The 18,733-nt window shown below is 43.1% G+C and overlaps 1 protein-coding gene across 2 annotated transcripts in view; it reads right to left on the bottom strand.

The window, feature by feature from the left end:
* The window catches only part of PINX1 (PIN2 (TERF1) interacting telomerase inhibitor 1), a 66,551-nt gene continuing 47,818 nt past the window's right edge, over positions 1–18,733 (bottom strand). For both annotated transcript variants that reach the window (XM_082306423.1, XM_082306424.1), the window contains one exon: positions 1–4,852. In XM_082306423.1, coding sequence (XP_082162549.1) covers positions 4,247–4,852 — 606 coding nt within the window. In that variant the 3' untranslated portion in view covers positions 1–4,246. The remainder of the gene's footprint in view (positions 4,853–18,733) is intronic.

Genomic DNA, 18,733 nt, shown 5'->3' with positions numbered 1-18,733 from the left:
TTGCTTATACAAGCAAAAGTTTGCTTATCCCTGCATGGGATAGGTACAGAGACAGCAGCCTTGGGTATTGCCCAAGTACTCCGAGCTCTGATCCTTCCTGGGGGTTCCTCGGCCACTACTACTGCGCGGATGAGATTTATAACCCGTCACATAGCAAACCTCAAACTGCCCAGGAACGAGGAGGAATTAAGCAAAGGACCGCTTCAGATGCGAGCGATCCTCACGCTGTTGGAGGACACGCTATTATAAGATCTTTTTTGAAGACAGGCGTGATGCTACGCAGTGTTTCCAATCGACTTTGTGTGGTTTTCCTCTCTTCTTGGAGCTTCCTTCCTCCTCTTACTGCTGGCAGGTCTGGAGGTTTCGTGACGTAAATTGTGCCTTTTGAAGGTGGATGCTTCAAGAACTTCAATCTCGTGTGTTTAAACAGGAGAAAATTGGTTAATTACATTGGTGCATTCAGCTAATTTTCTTTGCTGAGAGCTGATTATTCGAAAGAAGTCAGCACCAGAACTACCTTTGGCTTAAAGGAAAATTGCATTAATTGAACACGATGCTGAACTGGATGGGTCCCCAAGTGCATTTCTGAAGTTTCACAAAGCAGCTGTGTCTCAGATGCTATTTAATGGACTGATATTCACATAGATGTAAGGATACGGGGCTCTGAAATCTTAATGGGTCATCTTGAAACTTGTACTTAATAGTATCACGCATCTATGTTTTGAAATAACCCTGGTTGTTACTTCTGCTTTACACTGGTTGCGTGTAAGGCACGAGAGCTAGCACAGCTTGGCAAGAAATTCAAGGAACGGTGCCTGTTCCGCACATCTGGGTTCTCACGCAGCGTGCATCAGTGCAATCTCCTGTCCTTGGCTCGAAGCAAGGCTCTGCAGAGTCGGACACAGCAAGATCAAAACAACTGGAGCCCACAAAGCTCATGCAGACTTTGGGCCGATGGTGGTAACGGGCTACTTTTCCATGGCCTCTGCTTTCCAGGATACAGTTTTGTGCTTGCAAGTAATTACAAGCACAAAAGTCAGCGTATATATCGCCGTTCCCAAAATTGCAATTGCAAATCACGTAGCTTGGCATGTAGCAGCCTTTGCACCGACAGTTAATTTCAAGGCTCAAAGCGAGGAACACCACTATACCGGCGAGGAATGGAAGTAACTCACGAGAAACCACCGTCTGCGTAAGGCTCCCAATGTGACAAGGAAAATTTTCTTCTATGTCACCGGTGACCTGGGATTCCTAAGCCTGAAAACATTTTAATATCTATGCTGTGTGTGCATCATTCTCAATCTGGAAGTGAAAACAGAGTGGTGACTCTCATTTTGCTTAGTTTCTAGGTAATTTCACTTGGAGGTACATAAATTTGTGCTGCAGTGTGTGAGTACGATGGACAAATATACAGCAAAAGACCCTTCTGTTTACAAGTCTTATTTGCACAGAAATGAAACCAAGTCATTTCTTTGCGCTCACATTCTGCTAATTTCACCATTTGGGTAATGACGTAATTCTTTTTCTTATGCTTTCTAAAAAAGAGCTTCTTGCCAAACCAAAGTTTGGTTAAAACTGGACTCACAACCCACTATAAACAAAAAAACCCAATTTATTACTTTGAAACACGTTCCCGTTGTTTCAATCATCCATTTCACCAGACAGTATCTGGTAAGAAGAGCTTTTTGTCGAGTACGGCAAAGTTGGCTGACCACTAACACACACAGCGCAGAGCAGCTAGGTGAACCGCTTGTTTCAAATGTCAGTCTATTGTGATTTTTCTTCCCCTACAACCCATATTCTGCACATGCTATTTCTCTTTGAGTTTCAGGCACATTAAAATCCCACATTTCCTCGGATAAAATGAAATTCCCACTTCTTCTTGTAAAAATAGAGAATCTTCTGTTTGTAGCTGGTATTTCGATCTGAGCCAGATTTAAATCTTAGGTATACTGTACTTAATTGTCGTAACACCATAAATGTAAAGATTTATTCCTGGTTTTATTCTTTCTATAACTAACACTGGAAGCTGGCCAAGCACTCATGAGAAATAGCACATAGAAACTCATGGAAGATTAATACAGAGAACAAACAAACAAGCCCAGCAGTATTTGGAGAAGGAAACCCTGTTCCTTGACTAGCACCTTTTTAAATTGAAATCCCAGAGAGACTGTAAAGTTTAGCTGCTTAAGAGTTAAAAAAAAACCCCAACCATTGGAAACAGTCAGGCTTTTGGCTTCTGCTAACAAACAAAAATCCAAACTCGGGGTGAAATTAGAAAGGCTGCCTTGACGGGCACCCACAAAACTTAGGATGCTCCAATATAACATGAAAAATTATTTTGCTGTCTTCTTCCATTGAGAAGAGTATTTTTTTCACCTCAAGCATGGAGCTTGCTCACAACTCTATAGCAATCTCATGGTATTAAGCAGTATTTCGTTTAAGGAAGCCAGGGAACAAGCCCAGCCATAGCAGCATCGTAACAGCTAATATTTGTACAGCACTGAAGAGCAAATGCTACAAGGGTTAAAAACGACTGGCCTGCCAGCAGTGAAACACAGAGAAAGGCATCTTGTTCTCCCTTACAATAAGTAAAACTACAGTCATTTTGCTGCAATGAATGAGCATGTCCTGAGGGCAAGAAAGGTGCACTGCAAACCAAGATATCTTAAAAAGGAAGAGTTCAGCTGCAACTTAAACATCCGAAGCCATGTGGGCTGTGTGCTGCAGACTAAATTTTTCCCACTGGACAATAAAGGCAGCTTAAGGAAATTTTTTCATATTAACATCTGCATCTTGAGAACGTTTTTCAAACCACGTTAGGCAACTCAACTGAGCTAAGACAATAAAAAAAATGTACCCATTTTATTCAGCAGGGCAGGCCAATGGGATGTTTTAGATTTACATTGATGAAACCCAGCCAGGCCCAAAGTCGAACGGAACAGCTAATGGATTTGAATTCTGGTCAGCTACTCCGGATTATGCCATGATAACTGGCTGGCTTTCAGGGTTGTGCTGTGGCCAAAGCAGTATCAGAACCAGATGCGAGGATGGTGAAGGCTTCTTCCCATTCCACTACTTCACCTCCAAGCTCACCCGTCTCTTCTGACAGCACTTAGCTGAGTGAGACTGAGATGCCAAAATCCATCCCGAATATTTAAGCTCTCATACAAAACTGCTGGTGGTCGTGCCGAGTTCCAGCGCTACCGATTTCCTGGTTTACAAACAGAAACAAGCTCTAATTTGGTCATAAATCTAAATTGCAGATTTTCAATGTATAAATGGGAATACTAACACATCTGACCAGCTATGCTTTTAAAATCTGTTTGGTCTCCTAATTTCACAGAAAACCTTGCTCCATCCAAGACAACGCTGAAGGTACCGTGAGTGTTGCCTGGGAAGCAAAGATTTAGATATGGTTAATAAAGGCACAGCTCCTTTAGCTTTGTTGCAAAGTTACAATTGCTCGACAGTAGTTAACTATTGGCTAGGAAACAAAGGGAGGGTTTTTTATTCCATTCTTCAGTACTGACACTCAGGTGTAAACCTTTAATTAGACTAAGTATTTTGCGAAGAAACAACAATCATTTTATAGGTAAAAGGAGATCAATGAAAAAATTAGACACGACTGCAAAAATTAATGGAAAAATACATCCAGCTTTGCAAAACCCCTCCTGTTTCCAGAAGCAGAGCTGGGCTATCACAAGTGAAAACAAGAGTGGCTTTAATAATAAAGGTAGTGGTAGGGTGACTTTTTTTTTTCCTGGATTGAGAAAAACACAGTCTGTGTGAAGCAGCAGATAGCAATTCACTGCCTTTCACAGTCTTAACCACAGCAGTTAAAACCAGGCCTGGTTTTGCTTGCTGTTATCTGACTTGGAGTTGCACCAGAGTGAATCTGGGCTGAAGGCAGCTGTGTTAAAACATAGCTCTTGCAAAGCCACTACGGCGAACGGTCTGCCATGCTGGATGAGGCAAAGCCTAACTGTTTTTTACCAAGCCTTGCTTTGCAGACACGCAAGCCTTGGCCCCACGCATGGAGACCTTTTCAACATGGCACTGAAGCTCGTGTTGGCCTCGCACCGTGTTCTCCCTTGGAAGAGCTATATTGAAACACAGTCTGTGGTAGAGCAGTGTGCTCGAGACCGGATTACAACGTGATGTTGGCGGGTGTGTTCACGCAGACTTCTCCTCTGACATGCTAAAGTTGAAATCACCTCAGAGTCCCAGATTGACTCTCAAATGGTTAAATGTGCTTGCAGTGCTTCTTTTTCTTTCTCTGCGCTCCTTCGATACACTCATCTGTCTCCTCTTTTTGCCTTTTGTGTTTCTTCTTATGGCGTTTCTTTTGCTTTGCCTCATAGTCCTTTACGCTGAGATCTTCCCCATCAGATAATCCCGTATCAATTTCTCCATTGACCATATTTTCATCACGACTAACGCTTTCCTCTTCGTGCTGCTCTTTATGTTTCCTTTTCTTTTTCCCTGAGTGACACTCATTTAACGAAGCATCCAGTTCCTTTCCATTCAAGCTACCTATCTTAGATTGTTTCACTTTTGGTTTCTCGCCATACTCTGTACTCTCTGCCTCATCTCTCTTCTGCTTCTTCTTTTTCTTTTTGACTTTGGTTTTCAGTTCTTCTGAAGGCTCCAAAGCTTCGTCAGCTGTTGGGCAGGAATGATCTACCTTTGTTTCTGCTTCATTTTGGGATCCCTTCAGTTTTGCCATGCGCTTAGCGAAATATTCCTGTACAGTGAGAGCACTCTTCACTGTATTGTAACTGTCTGCAGGCTCGGATAGCCAGCCGTTTCTTTTCTTCTCTTCCTGAGGCTCCGGATCGGTAATATCCTCCTGCAGGTGAACAAAGAGGAGCAGGAGTGAGAGTCAGAAATAACGGCTTTAAACATAATGTTATTTGTTTGCACGCTAAAAACTTTTAAAAGCTATAAGGTGCTTTGGAAATTAATTGTAAAAGTATAGACTTTGGCAGAAGAGAGAGGCAGCCCTTCATGCAAAAGACAGCGTAGGTTTAGGCAGAAGAGGTGGCAGTACGGAAGGCAGCAAGAAAATACAGAACAAGACAATTCTCTGTTGTTTTGAATTTCTTACTGTTTACCTACTCCTCTGCAACTCACACAGATTATGTATAATACTATCATACTCGGTGTATTACACTCACTTTGCAAAGGCACATGTCTCTACAAGATATAAAACAATATGAAAAATAACACAGTACGATCTATTAGCCTGTGGCAGAAAGGAAATCCCATGCCTGGAATACCTCTACAGCAAAGTGCAAGAAGTTATGATATACTGAGCAATCCAGCATTGATGCATCTCTTCCATCTTATCTGATCTTTAGAAATGTTTGTTTCGTAGCTGGTTTACTGTCATTGTGTCCTAGATGTCGTTATTTAAACATGCTCCATTTGATCATACGTTATCAGATGGCAAAAACAACATCACAGGTTAGATTTTACAAGGCTTCTGCATAGACAAAATAAATAGCTGCTGAACTCTAGCTGCAGGTGAATATCTATAAAAAGAGCCTAGTATCTAGAAGGTAGCAAAGTATAGCTCTGGAGCTGGATGTTATGTATGGCACGAAGAGAATTGACTCCGAAAAAGCAACAAATGCAACAAGATGAAAATACATAACTTGTTAAATTATCTGTGACTTACAAAATAAACAAGCTAAAAAAGGCAGCTGAAGTTCAGACTTGTTTACGTGGATACTGAAGCACTCAAAAATAACCCTTTGTAGCATATCCTTTTGCTTGGCAAAGGTCACAAATGACTCTTGGAAGTGTCCCAAATTTTACATTGCCTTTTTTTTTGAAGCTTTGTACGAACTGCAGGTAAGCAAGCACACCCCCCTTGATGGGAAAAGCTGAGCAGGTAAGAATTGCGTAGAATCCTTACCAACATCTGGCCTACAACACGGTCCTTGAACGGGAGGTAATCCACAGCTATTACCATCAAATGTGGTGAATAGGACGGAGCTGCTTCTCTGTTTTTCCATTCATAAAAGCACAGATAGATAGGAGCACCCGCTCTACCCATGCATCTTGTATGTGAACCAAAGTGACTATAAACTGCAACCAAATCAGAGCAGTAATATTTTACGCCCACTTTCACTGGCACAGGCTGATACACAGGGTGAAGGCCAGCAGAAAACTGGGAGATATAAAACCACTTATCTCAACACTTTATAGTTATTGCATGATGGTGTAGATAAGTGATCTGGCTCTCTTCAGGGCATCACTAAACTTGCTAGCTGAAGTGGCGTTTATTAGGGTTTGTGAGTAAGGTTTTGCAGGTCTGACTCCTTATGCATCCATAACCTTTACTCACACGAGCAGGAACACAAAAATTTGTGTCATTAGTGATGCATTACGAGTAGCGATTTCCTCATACATCTGCTTTCAAGAGAGCCATTCCAGTGGAACGAAAGTAACGCTACACTTGAGATTCCAGTAATGTTTGTGCGGGCACTTATAAAAATTAGGTACTTTTCTTGTAGGAATACCTTGTAGTGTACCTGCAGCTAAATTTATGAAGTAACTGAAACTATTTGACTTCTGGCAAAGTCGTCTGCAAAGAGATGTTGAACATGGGGAAAGAAAACCATGTATCTACACACATCTATCCATATAGGTTACATTTGAAAGGGGAGCCGCAGTAGAAGTTTGACAAGACAGAATCCACAGAATAAATGGATTGAGCTATGTTTGTAGTCGCTCTCTTTTTATTAAGATATACCTCCCAACCCAAGCAAGCAGCGTTAGTGCGGATCAAAAATAGATGCCCTGCTAAAGCAGAGTTAAACAGGTCACTTTCTTCTCTTTTTCCTTCTACCCGCAGCAGGATTTTGACACCTTGTATTGCAAAATGACAAACGGTCTCCCAGGTTTTCTGCTGCAGATGCCAGGCAGAACAGTTTCCCTCCCCACCCCAATACGTAAAACGTATTTGTGACCAGAACACCCATTACCTCCGGCCAACCAGGAAAGGATTTTCTCATTCCCTTGGTGACTTCAAGTCCTGACAACTTAATTACTGTAATTGAAGGCAAATATTACTTGAACTCTACACATTTCTTTTATAAAATACATTAGGCATAAAAAAAATGTTCCTTTGGTTAAGCTGAGGAGTTCAGAAGGTACGCATGATCCCAGAAAATAAGAACCTTGCTCAGAAACTCCTTTATTGATAAGAATTTTAATAACCACGGGCCACTGAACACAGAACTAACAGGGCATGGAGACAAGCAAAGAGGTGCCAACCCTAGAAAACCTCTCAGTTTAGGAAAAGCTTATGTGAAACCATAAATCACCTGGAAGGGCTGTTAAACGCCAAAAGTGTTCCCCCTCCCGTGATGTACCTGTCCTAGTAGCCATGGGAACACCACTGAACTCTAAATGTGGGTTTTCTCTAACCTCTCGACAGGAGACTCACAGTTTATGCAATTCCTCCCTTGCCTGCCCCAACACATGCACAGAGAAGTTGCAAAGAAAAATAAGATCTACATACTTCAATGTGTACTGTGTTGCTGCAACTTCTGAAAAGCAATTTATTACACAAGATGAAAGACAGAAAGAAACACTCCTGTTCCAAGGAACTGATGAGCACGTAAAAGGAAAAGAGCGATCATGCTGTAACTGGTGGGAGTCCTGAAGATTGGGCTTTGGAGAAGGTATGTTTGTCCACACCATGAGTTCCAAAATTACCAACAAAATCGGGCTGAGAAGACGAAATTAAAAGGAGTTTGGAATACTGGCCTCTATGGAATTGGTAAAATGGTCCCAAGCAAGAGAAAAGGACTGCCCGAAACACGGTGTTAAATGTGGAATGATTAAGAGGAAACAATAGGAAAATTCAAGGAGAGGCTGGGAAGTGCACAGGAAAAGATGAAGGTCAATTATAGCCAGAAGTCCCCTGTAAATATCATCTGTTTATGTAATTAGTTAAATGTATGGAAAATAATTTGAAGCACATAAAGCACTCTAAGTACCACCGATTTTTTTTCTGCCTCCTTTCATCGCTTGAGACACACAATGCTGATTTAATCATTAAGTTAGTACACTAAACCTATAGAGTGAAATCCTGGTTCCCTTGATTCCTGCAGGATCAGGATTGCATCTCGAAGGCATCATACTCGCAGAGCACCTTTCAGCCACTCATTTAGTGAAGAAAAAACCAGGGGATTATAGTCAATTATATAAACAATTCACATCGCATCATGAAAACAGTTTGGCAACAGTAGAAGCCCAAAGTGGGAAGTATTTAGACACCTCATGAAATCAAATGAGTTTGAAACCCAAATATCTTTGGAGATTTAAGACCTTAGGTTGAAGAATTAAAATCCAAAAAGAAAAACTCCATCCGCACGTTAGTCTGGGAGGAAAAGCAAGATATAACCAACCAGCAACGACAAAGGGTGCCAGTACATAAGCAACAGAAGCAGCTTGGATTAATTCAGTGAAGTTTCCCTGCTCTTCAGACTGCAAGTGTTTCTTTATTAACGCTTAAAGCTCAGAATAGGGGAATCAAAAAATCTACCACACAGCCTCAGATCTGCCACATCCGAACTACAATTACTTAAGTCAAGGAATTTCATATGCCTTTGCTTCCTCCTTTGCAAATGAAGGGGTAAGCACCAGCAATTTTGTTAGCTCAAATTCACAAAAATGGCACAAAAGGAAAAGTGCAGAAGGGCTGCGCATAAAGGCAGAATAAAGCTAAACTGTAATTTTAGTAGATTCTCACTTAAATTACAGAAAATGGGCTAGATGAAGTAAGCAGAGGCTAAACCTCTAGGCTGAGTTACAAAGCAATCGCACGATCATTCATAGTTTTAAAATGCAACAGCCCCTTTCTGCAGCCTGGCTGAACCACAGTGATTAGCTACTTTCTTGTTGAGAAACCATAACAATAAGATTAATATAATCCAGTTCTGCTTCTGCTACTTCAGATCCTCACTGCAGAGGTGCGTTGGTATGACCCCCATGCAGCGCACAGAACTCGAGAGGCAAGAACTGGGGGCATCCCTGTATCTTTCTAACCCAGGTCTACCTGTAATGGAGAGAAGCACAGCAGATTATTCATGAAAAGTCACTCTGGAGCTTTGCAGACATTAAGGATGACAGAGTCTTGCTTTAAGGAGTTGACAACTTAAAGTTAAGTATGAGCATAAACATTTGGATTGGGATCAAACAGGCAAGGGGGTGAACAAAGACTTGTAGCACGATGACTTTAAGCAGGATTAAAATAAATACATGCATAAATAAGGCCATGTACCATCAGTTCTGAAGTCAATTCTGGCATAAGAACAGGTACCCAGGAGGCTCTAATGTTTTCAATTTACCCGATTAAGATTGGTATACTGCAGACAGCATCTTATGAAGAACTAATGATAACAGACTTCCAGTACAGAACGGGCTGATGCAAAGAGAAAAGGGGACAATTTTCCCTGTGCTTATGAAGAAGAGGACAAGCAGCAGCAGATGTAAATTACCGACATGAAACTCTGCTATAGGAGAAATCCATCACTATATATGTGAAGCCTCAACAACCACTGGGAGTCTCAACCACTGAAAGCAACTCACAGGAAAGCGTTAGGTAGGGTTAATCCTTGCTTGGAATGGAAAATGGAAGATCTGGACCCTAGAAGCATCTTCCAGCGCTGTAATGCTTTCAAATCTTAAACAGGAATACAATTTGACCTCCTAGTAATAAAAGGGGGTTTAATGAAAGAGATGAAAAGCAGGAACACTAAACCTGGAAAGAAACGCTAACAATTCAGGTCACCTGCAATTTCCTTCTTTTGTTAACCCTGGTATTCTAATCACCAGGATACCTCACATAACCATAGCAAGGTTTAATTTTATTACTATTTATACGGAGTGCCAATATAGCAAGGAATCCACTTATGGGAAATGGAATGAAAATCCTGAATGTCTAATACCTGGCCGGGCTGTATGACATGATAGCACTTTTTAAAAGGACAAGTTCCAATTACTATAGAGAAGCACTTTCCTGTTTGACTCCATTAAAATAAATTCTGTGCTAGAACACATTGAAAAATCAGCAGCTATCTTGCAGTTGGATATTAACTACTATACTCCACATGAACTATCAGCTCTGTCTCTTATCCAGCAAGGACAAGGAGAGAGGTTCGGAAATAACTGACGGAAAGGGGACAAGGAAAAACCTTCTAAAAAAAAAATCCAACCGTTTTCTCCATGGAATTCCGAAGACCCATTTTTGCTACACCTGCCTCCATCTACAACTACAAATGAAAGAGCAGTCAAACTGCTCCTCTTGCAATTAAAAATGCCAAGGAATTTTATTGTAGTAAATCTCTGCTTACAACAATTTTGGGATTATTCAGAGAATCACTGATTGGAAGTGACCTTTGGAGGTCTTTAGTCCAGCCTCCGGCCTGGAGCGGGACTACCACCAACGCTAGACCAGGGTCAGCTTTTTCATAGAATCATAGAAAGCTTTGGGATGGAAGGGACCTTTAAAGATCATCCAGTCCATCCCCCCTGCAGTTGGCAGGGACATCTTCAACCAGATCAGGGTGCTCAGAGTCCCATCCAGCCTGGCCTTGAATGTTTCCAGGGATGGGGCATCTCCCACCTCTCTGGGCAACATGTGCCAGTGTTTCACCACTCTCATTGTAAAAAATTTCTTCCTTCTATCTAGCCTGAATCTCCCCTCTTTTACTTTAAAACCTTTCCCCCTTGTCCTATCGCTACAGGCCCTGCTAAAAAGTCTGTCCCCATCTTTCTTATAAGCCCCCTTTAAGCACGGAGAGGCCGCAATCGGGTTTCCCCGCAGCCTTCTCTTCTCCAGGCTGAACACCCCCAGCTCTCTCAGCCTGTCCTCACAGGAGAGGTGTTCCGTCCCTCTGACCATTTTGGTGGCCTCCTCTGGCCCCTCTCCAACAGCTCCATGTCCTTCCCGTGCTGAGGACCCCCGAGCTGGAGGCAGGGCTCCACGTGGGGTCTCCCCAGAGTGGGGCAGAGGGGCAGAATCCCCTCCCTCGCCCTGCTGGCCACCCTTCTTTTGATGCAGCCCAGGAGACGCTTGGCTTTCTGGGCTGCGAGAGCACATTGCTGACTCATGGCCAGCTTTTCATCTATCAGTACCCCCAAGTCCTTCTCGGCAGGGCTGCACTCAATCCCTTCATCCCCCAGCCTGTATGGATACCGGGGGTTGCCCTGACCCAAGTGCAGGACCCTGCACTTGTCCTTGTTGAACCTCATGAGGTTCACACGGGCCCACAGGCGTGGTTGGCTGCACCCCTCAGCTTGGTGTCATCTGCACACTTGCTGAGGGTGCACTCGATCCCGCTGTCTGTGTCACTGATGAAGATATTGAACAGCACTGGTCCCAGTACGGACCCCTGAGGGACACCACTCGTCACTGGTCTCCATCTGGACATCGAGCCATTGACCATTACCCTCTGGATGCGACCATCCAGCCAATTCCTTATCCACCGAACAGTCCGCCCATCAAATCCATATCCTTCCAATTCAGAGAGGAGGATGTTATGGGGGACCGTGTCAAAGGCCTTACAGAAGTCCAAACAGATGACATCTGTAGCTCTTCCCTTGTCCACTGATGTAGTTACTCCATCATAGAAGGCCACCAGGTTGGTCAGGCAGGACTTGCCCTTGGTGAAGCCATGCTGACCATCCCAAATCACCTCCCTGTCCTCCATGTGCCTTTGCATAGATTCCAGGAGGATCTGTTCCATGATCTTCCCAGGCACAGAGGTGAGGCTGACAGGTAGCAGAGTCGTGGAAACCTCCAAGGACAGAGGTTCCACAATCTTTCCCGATACCCGTTCCGAGGCGGCACTGTATCCTAGTGAGGAGGTTTTATTACCACATAACAGCGCCTGTTTCATTCTGCTGTATAAATCTACAGGTGCTTGGTTTTCAAGCACATTTACATTGTATCTGCTGACTCCATTTTTTATTTTAGTTTTAAATTCCTTGGTGATGTGTTTCTATTAAAACTGCATTCAAATTCTCCCAGGCTGTCTTGTAATTCTAGTTTATATTTTTGCCAAAAGCTCATCCTTCAGCAAGTGGCCAATTTTAGCATTTTCATTTATTCTTATAATTCACACATTACTACTGCTAAAATAGAAAGCCACCATCTCTCTTGCTGAATGTAATCTCTAGGTAGCCAAAACGCCATTTGCTTGTCATTATAAACAATACATCTTTACTGTCGCACGACGTAGTGCATCCCAGCCTGTTTCCATCAACGAAACGGGAGCCGTACAATAAGCTGTAACACTCAGCCGGGTTTTGCCTTCAGCCTGAAAACAGCAGCGTAACAGGAAGCAACAGGGTTGCAAAAGTGCAACAGATTAAATTTTGGCCAGAGACTTGATTACAATGATAGCCATGGGGATTCATTCCAGCTGTCATTATCAGATCCTGGTCAGTCCTGCAGTACTAACAGTTATACTACTTGCAGTTGTAACACCTGTATTTCTCATGTCAGCTTGGGAACCCTGATACCACGTCGCACAGAGCACACAAACTTCCTCCTACTGTTCGTACACTTTTCAGGAAAAAAAAAGCGTTCATTTAAGTTTTAGCAAACAAAGGCAGTGAGTAAAATCCACGAGCAGAAGGCAGCCTGTGTAAGGCCGAGAGAGAATACACACAGCGAGATAACGCACGAGAGGTGCGGAAGCCTGAAGGCACATAGGGAAAGGGTTAAAAAATGGGCACACTGCAGAGAAGAAAAATCCTTTTCATACCCTGAGAGAGAGACACTTAGATATCCTTGTGACATCTCATTTCACTCTAGCTACACTGCTGAGGCCAGCAAAACCTCTTTTCCTTTGCATTTCCTTGCAAATTACATCTGTGCGTTAGACTGAATATAAACAAAACTAAAGGAAGAGATTTCCCCTAGGATCTCTCTGCTGGCACGATACAGAGATCCAAACATAGTGACTTCATCTTCCCAGAAGCACCTAAATCAATTCTAACCGTTCTGTTCTCACCTTGAATAACAGAGGAAGTATGGTCCGGCAAAGCGAGCACAGGACTGGGAAGGTCACGTTTCCCAAGTTCTCTTCCCAGCTGGTGGGAAACCCTGGAGAAGAAGTTATTCCCTCCAGCTCTGGCACAAAACATGCCTTATCAACTATATGAAACTCGCAGCAGAGCTAAGAGTTTCGTTAAGTGTTTGTAAAGTGCTTTGAGATCCTTCAAAGAGGTTATCACAGATGTGCAAGGCACTATGCAAGTACTGAAATAACCCCGCTGTTCCACTCACCTGACAGTGCTACGTGGCTATAGCACTTAACAGCCAACAGACACGTCACAATTTTTGTCTGTTCTGCGATATACCTATATATAATGAAATCATCAAGAGACTCTCAAATATAGTATTTTAAAGGAGCAGGCAGGACTATAATCAAAACAGCGCAGACTGGACTTTTCCTCCTGCACCCATATTCCAAACGTCAATGCCTTCAAATGTCCGGGACAGTCGTCCCAGCAGCGTAGGTACTGCTCACGTGGCAGTAGTACTGCAAGGCACACTCAGAAGCAATCCAAGTCTCCTCGTAGTAGTTTACTACTGTCATGTCATTCCCTGGGCACTTTTCATTATCCCTTTGTCATGTGTGTGGAATAGGCAGCTGTTGTTAATGCTTTCTAATCAGGATTCAGAAGACCGAATCCTTCTTTATTCTTGAGTTCAGGATTTCTTCCTATACCCCACAGATACAGAAGAAACCGAATGGACTACATGAGAAGTAACAAGTGGGCTTGGCCAGCCAAATTGTGAATACAAGCAAAGGTATTTAACAAGGGCTCTGAAGATTTAAGATGCTGAGATAAGCCACCGAGAGAAAGGATGGAATAAAAATCATTGGAAGTACCCAGAGGAGAGGAAGGAGTGCTGGTAGCAATTTGGAGAGCAAGCACAGTCAGCACCAGAGCTTGGCTTCTGGCGGAGGAAACTACACGTACTTTGAAATCTGAAAAGAACACCTGCCTATGTAAAACTTCAATTCTATCTCTTTTCTAATAATAAATGTAGAAAAGCCTATCTACGTATAAATAAAGTGCTTCTAGGAGCATTTGAAGCAGCTAATTTAACTGGCCAAACCTTCACTCCTTTCCCCTTCCCCTTAGAAAATGCTTCTCAAAAGGAAAATACACACTTGAAACTCTTCCGCTCCTTTGCTCCGAGAGGGCAATATGCTGGAGAGCTGATCCACGTACCGAAATCAAGGGTACAGACGTTTCCTGTTTTTCAGCACAAGCAGTGGCCGTGGAGCTGCTGAGAAATACCTTGTGTCACTTTTTAGTCACTTATTTGTTAAATGTGCCTTCATCATGACTTGGTTCCTCTTCTCTAAGCAGGTGTGAAGCAGTATTCGTGGCACAGGAAAATGAATCAGAACCTTACACTTTAGAGCAGCATAGACCATAAATACCAGCAGAGCCCTCCTGCCTGAAAGCGTGCAGACTAAAAGACACATGCAGAAAAACAAGACAAACAGCAAGAATGAGAACTGAAATCTGAAATACAACTGCACAGATGTCTGTGCACATTTTTTTCTCCTCTCCCATCTACATGGGTCTGAAGAAGAGTTTGGCTGACGAAAGGGTTTTATTTTTCAAGGAATATCACTCATGCAGCGTGCCTACGGTTCACATGGATCTTATTCTTGTTTTCAAGAATTCACACAGTACAGCCCTGCAACTATAACCAAGCCAGGTACAATCTCCCTGCAACCGCCCTTCATAAATTTCTGCATTTTTTCTTCATTGCTGCCTTCAGTTTTGGTGCTTCCTCGCACAACTATTCTGACAAGTCAGCTCCTCAGATCAATCCAAATTAGCACCCATCCTCTCCCCCCACAAACCAACCCAACTCTTCTATGCTACGCTTCATAAGGCTACTCCGTTTTCAAACACAGACGTGTTTAACTAACGATATTGCCCGTGTCCTACCTTACCCTTTTACTCTCTGATATGTGTAACATCCTGCCCTTGTTCTGTCCATCATTTTATTGTAAGCTCTCTGGGGAAGTAATTAGCCCACATGTGAGCACTATATAACATAATTAACAAATAATAACCACCGAGAAATGTAGGCCAAAAAAGCAAAGTTATCAGAGCAACATTTCTGCAGAGACTTGTATTGTTCTGTATTCACTTGCAGCGTTAGCTTCCAAGTTCCTGGAGGCACATATTATACTCCAAGCAGCATAAAAGCAAAGGTGAACACTGTGCTTTAAAGAAGACATAAGATGTTCTGACTTTATTTGGATTTACAGGCTTTGCTATTTTTCCACATTCATTAATGTTACCAGTTGTAAGTATTTACACAGAACACTACAGTTAATAAGTTTCAGAATTCGAGGTGAAAGGCCTAGAATTTGGTTCTAAATTAACTTTGGCAACAGGAGTATCAAAGGAAGGAAAGACAGGATGACTGTAACCATGAGCAAGATGCAACACCAACTTTGTAAGTGACATCATTTAATACGGAAAAACTGCTTGAGGAGGCAAGGACAGAACCTCCGTTCTTGGGTACTCATGCCCACGCTCCACAACAGCGAGTGGGGAACGGCAGCAATTGCTGCTGTCCTAACAGGGAAAGCCTAACAACTCCCTCTTATTTCAGCAGGAAACAAAATATTTCCCATTCCTGAGCCTTCCTACTGCAGGATGGGTATTTCAGCCTCTTGCACACTTGCTAGAAAGTGTAGAGAGTCCTGGGTATCCCTTCAGTGCTCTCTCTATCCCCTTGATACTGAAAAATAAGTCTGGCTGTTAAGGTGCCAAAGCAATTAGACAAAGGTTTCTAATAAGCCTGAAGCAGACTTCGCATTTCATGGGGACCTGGGGAGCTAAGGAAGCATAAAGAAGGGTGAAAGAAGGGAAGAAAAGGAGAAAGGATCAGTTTGGAGTAGTTATTGGGATGAAGAAAGATGGCACTTGCGACGTACAGAGGAGGAATAATGTTCTGGAAAGAACAGAAAGGGAGAAAGCATGTGATTACATCTCCACACTTCTCATCCTTGAGTATGTTAGCAACGGTGACTTTGAAATACTGATTTTAGATCCAGCAATAGCTGATCTTGTCTTGAAACACCAAATTAAGGTGGTCCCTACTGAGAACATGACAGGGATCGGCCTACTTCAGCCACAAGGCAGGTGGAAAACTTGTCATCAAGCAGCTGGCACTACTTTATGGGTGATCCCTGGGGACTACAAGTGCCAGCATGACCCGTGCAGCCTTCTAGCCCGAGCAAGACACAGCACGTATGCTGTGACCTGTAACGAAGGTGCTGGCTTTTCATGGTCACTTTGTGAAATCTGCAATCTTGGGCAGAACTTTGGCTCTATCAACCTGCAAAACAACTCATTTGTTTTAACCTATGCAAGCAAGCCATTTGAGGAGAGAATAGCTTAGATCAGCACGTACAGTATCTACATTAGCAAGGCCTGCTTCAATGCCAAAGGAAATCTATCCAAGTGAAGAAGACAGGTCTTGTGCTTCAAAATGGATAAGATAGCCATACGACATTGAGACAGTTTGTACCCTCACAGTCAGGGTCTTATCTCAGCTTTTCTGCTCACAGGCGATCCAGCTCTGATCTCCCAAGCATTAAAGGTGGAAACGTTTACTTTGTGTTTCACATCTGTACCTGTCCAGACTGCTCTTGGCTTTACATTACTTTCCTCCCCTGGGAGTAGAGAGTCTTGTTTTCTACCTTTAAACCCCTCCTCCGGGTTCATTTCCTTTGCCTTGCTTTCCATGGCTGACCTTTTTGTTTCTGCTCTGCTTTTCTTGCCTCCCTTTGACTTCTGCACCTTGCAAACCATAGCCGTCATTTCACACCCTTCTTTGCTGCCTCCCTTCCTCCTTACCTTTTCTTTTTTTTTTTCTCTTTTTGTGATGGTTGCTTCTGTAATTTTGACCTGGGTGAGTTTTAAAGACACACATGTCTTTCATTATGCTAAGTATTAGCTTTATAGTACTTCATAAAGATTTAGTGGTAATGTAAAAAGCAACAATGAGAAAATCCCTGGGCCTGTAATTCCAAATAGATTTCCTAGGATTTTATTATTAACACTTCATGTAATGCACTAAGGGGAGTGAAGCGCTCTATGGTTGCCCAGTGAACCACACAAAACACATAACCTGTGCCTCAAGGGACTTGCAGGTTACAGCTATGAGCGGGTACAAAACAATACAAATAATTGCCAGGTAGGCAATCCCGTAGGCAGCGTGCGTACTCCAAGCCGGAACATCTCCTGGCACAGGAGCTTTGAAAAAGGAGTGGGAATGGGATGCTTATCACAGCTTAACAGCAAACCGCTCCAGGAATAAGCAGCAAAATGAGAAGACTCAGGAGGAAATGTGAGATTAAAGGAAAGACCAATTTGTTCCCAGTGTCTCATTTGTTCCTGATACTCTGCTGTCTACAGGTAAGCAAAGGCAAACAGCGTTCGCCACAGCTGCTGTCTCCAGTCCCTCGGCCGCGTCGTGGGAAGCTGTTCTGTTGAGAGGGAAGTGGTGTTGGTTGGGGTCTCAAATCCTTAGTGGAAGGCTTGGAGTAGTTCACCTAGATGTCCCAAGTGTACTGAAGCAGAGAGAAACCAGATGGCAGACAGCTCAGAAGTTCTTGCTTTATGTTAAACACTAAAAGGGTGCAGAGAAAAGAGGAAAAAAGACCCTTGCCCAACAGACCTGAGTGGCCTAGCATTGAGCAAGACCGAAGAAGCTTTAAAAGACTTTGTTTACCCTCAATTAGACTCTAACAATCCACCCCTAAAAGCTGCTTTCTACTTTTGCTCTACCTCCTTTGAGTCAATTTTCCTTCTACCCTGCTCTCCTTTCATTAGGTGAGCCCTCTGCTAATCCCTTCTGCTACCTGCAAAAGCTGGGTGGTCCCTCCGTCTTGAGCGGAGCTCCACCAACACGTCAGCCAGTCTCCAATCTCCGCAGTGACTCAGCAACGCCAGCTCAGTTTTATTTCTTTCCTTCATTACCCCACGCTTAATGCCATACGAAAGGCAGTGGGGTGGAGCCACGGAGTTTTTAAAGAAGTCATTCCAAGCACAGATGAAGGTCACGGCTACTCCAAGATCTGAGCTACGTTCTTCATTTAAAAAAAGATAGTTGTAGTAACTCTAAGCAAAGCAACTTGGCTTCCTGTGGCTTTGCATCTTGTGGCTGGATGACCCCATATCTAATGACGTGCAAGTTCTGATAGAAGCTGTTCCTGTGGTTACGGCATTCATAACGGCTTTCCTCTGTGTGGATTCTCTGATGTCTAATAATACAGTTGAGCTCAGCTGGGAAAACAATTTGTCTTTCCTCTTTATGTGACCATTTATTTTCACAAAGAGTAGGAACTTAGTATTTGTAAGGCTGCTGTCTGCCCATGTAATGCGGTTGAAATCAGTGAGAGAGGACGGAACAGACAAACGGAATAATCATATACACTTAATTGACCTGGAAACCAGGCTTAAAATGAGGTAGCACTTCAAGTAGTTAAAATGATAGCAAAAGAAATTCAGTGTTGATAAACATAGAATCATAGAATCATAGACTGCTTTGGGTTGGAAGGGACCTTTAAAGGTCATCCAGTCCATCCCCCCTGCAACTGGCACGGACATCTACAACCAGATCAGGTTGCTCAGAGCCCCGTCCAGCCTGGCCTTG

Source organism: Platalea leucorodia (assembly GCF_965183815.1).
Source record: "Platalea leucorodia genome assembly, chromosome: 3".
Classification (NCBI taxonomy): domain Eukaryota; kingdom Metazoa; phylum Chordata; class Aves; order Pelecaniformes; family Threskiornithidae; genus Platalea; species Platalea leucorodia.
This window is presented reverse-complemented; position numbering and strand designations above follow the sequence as displayed.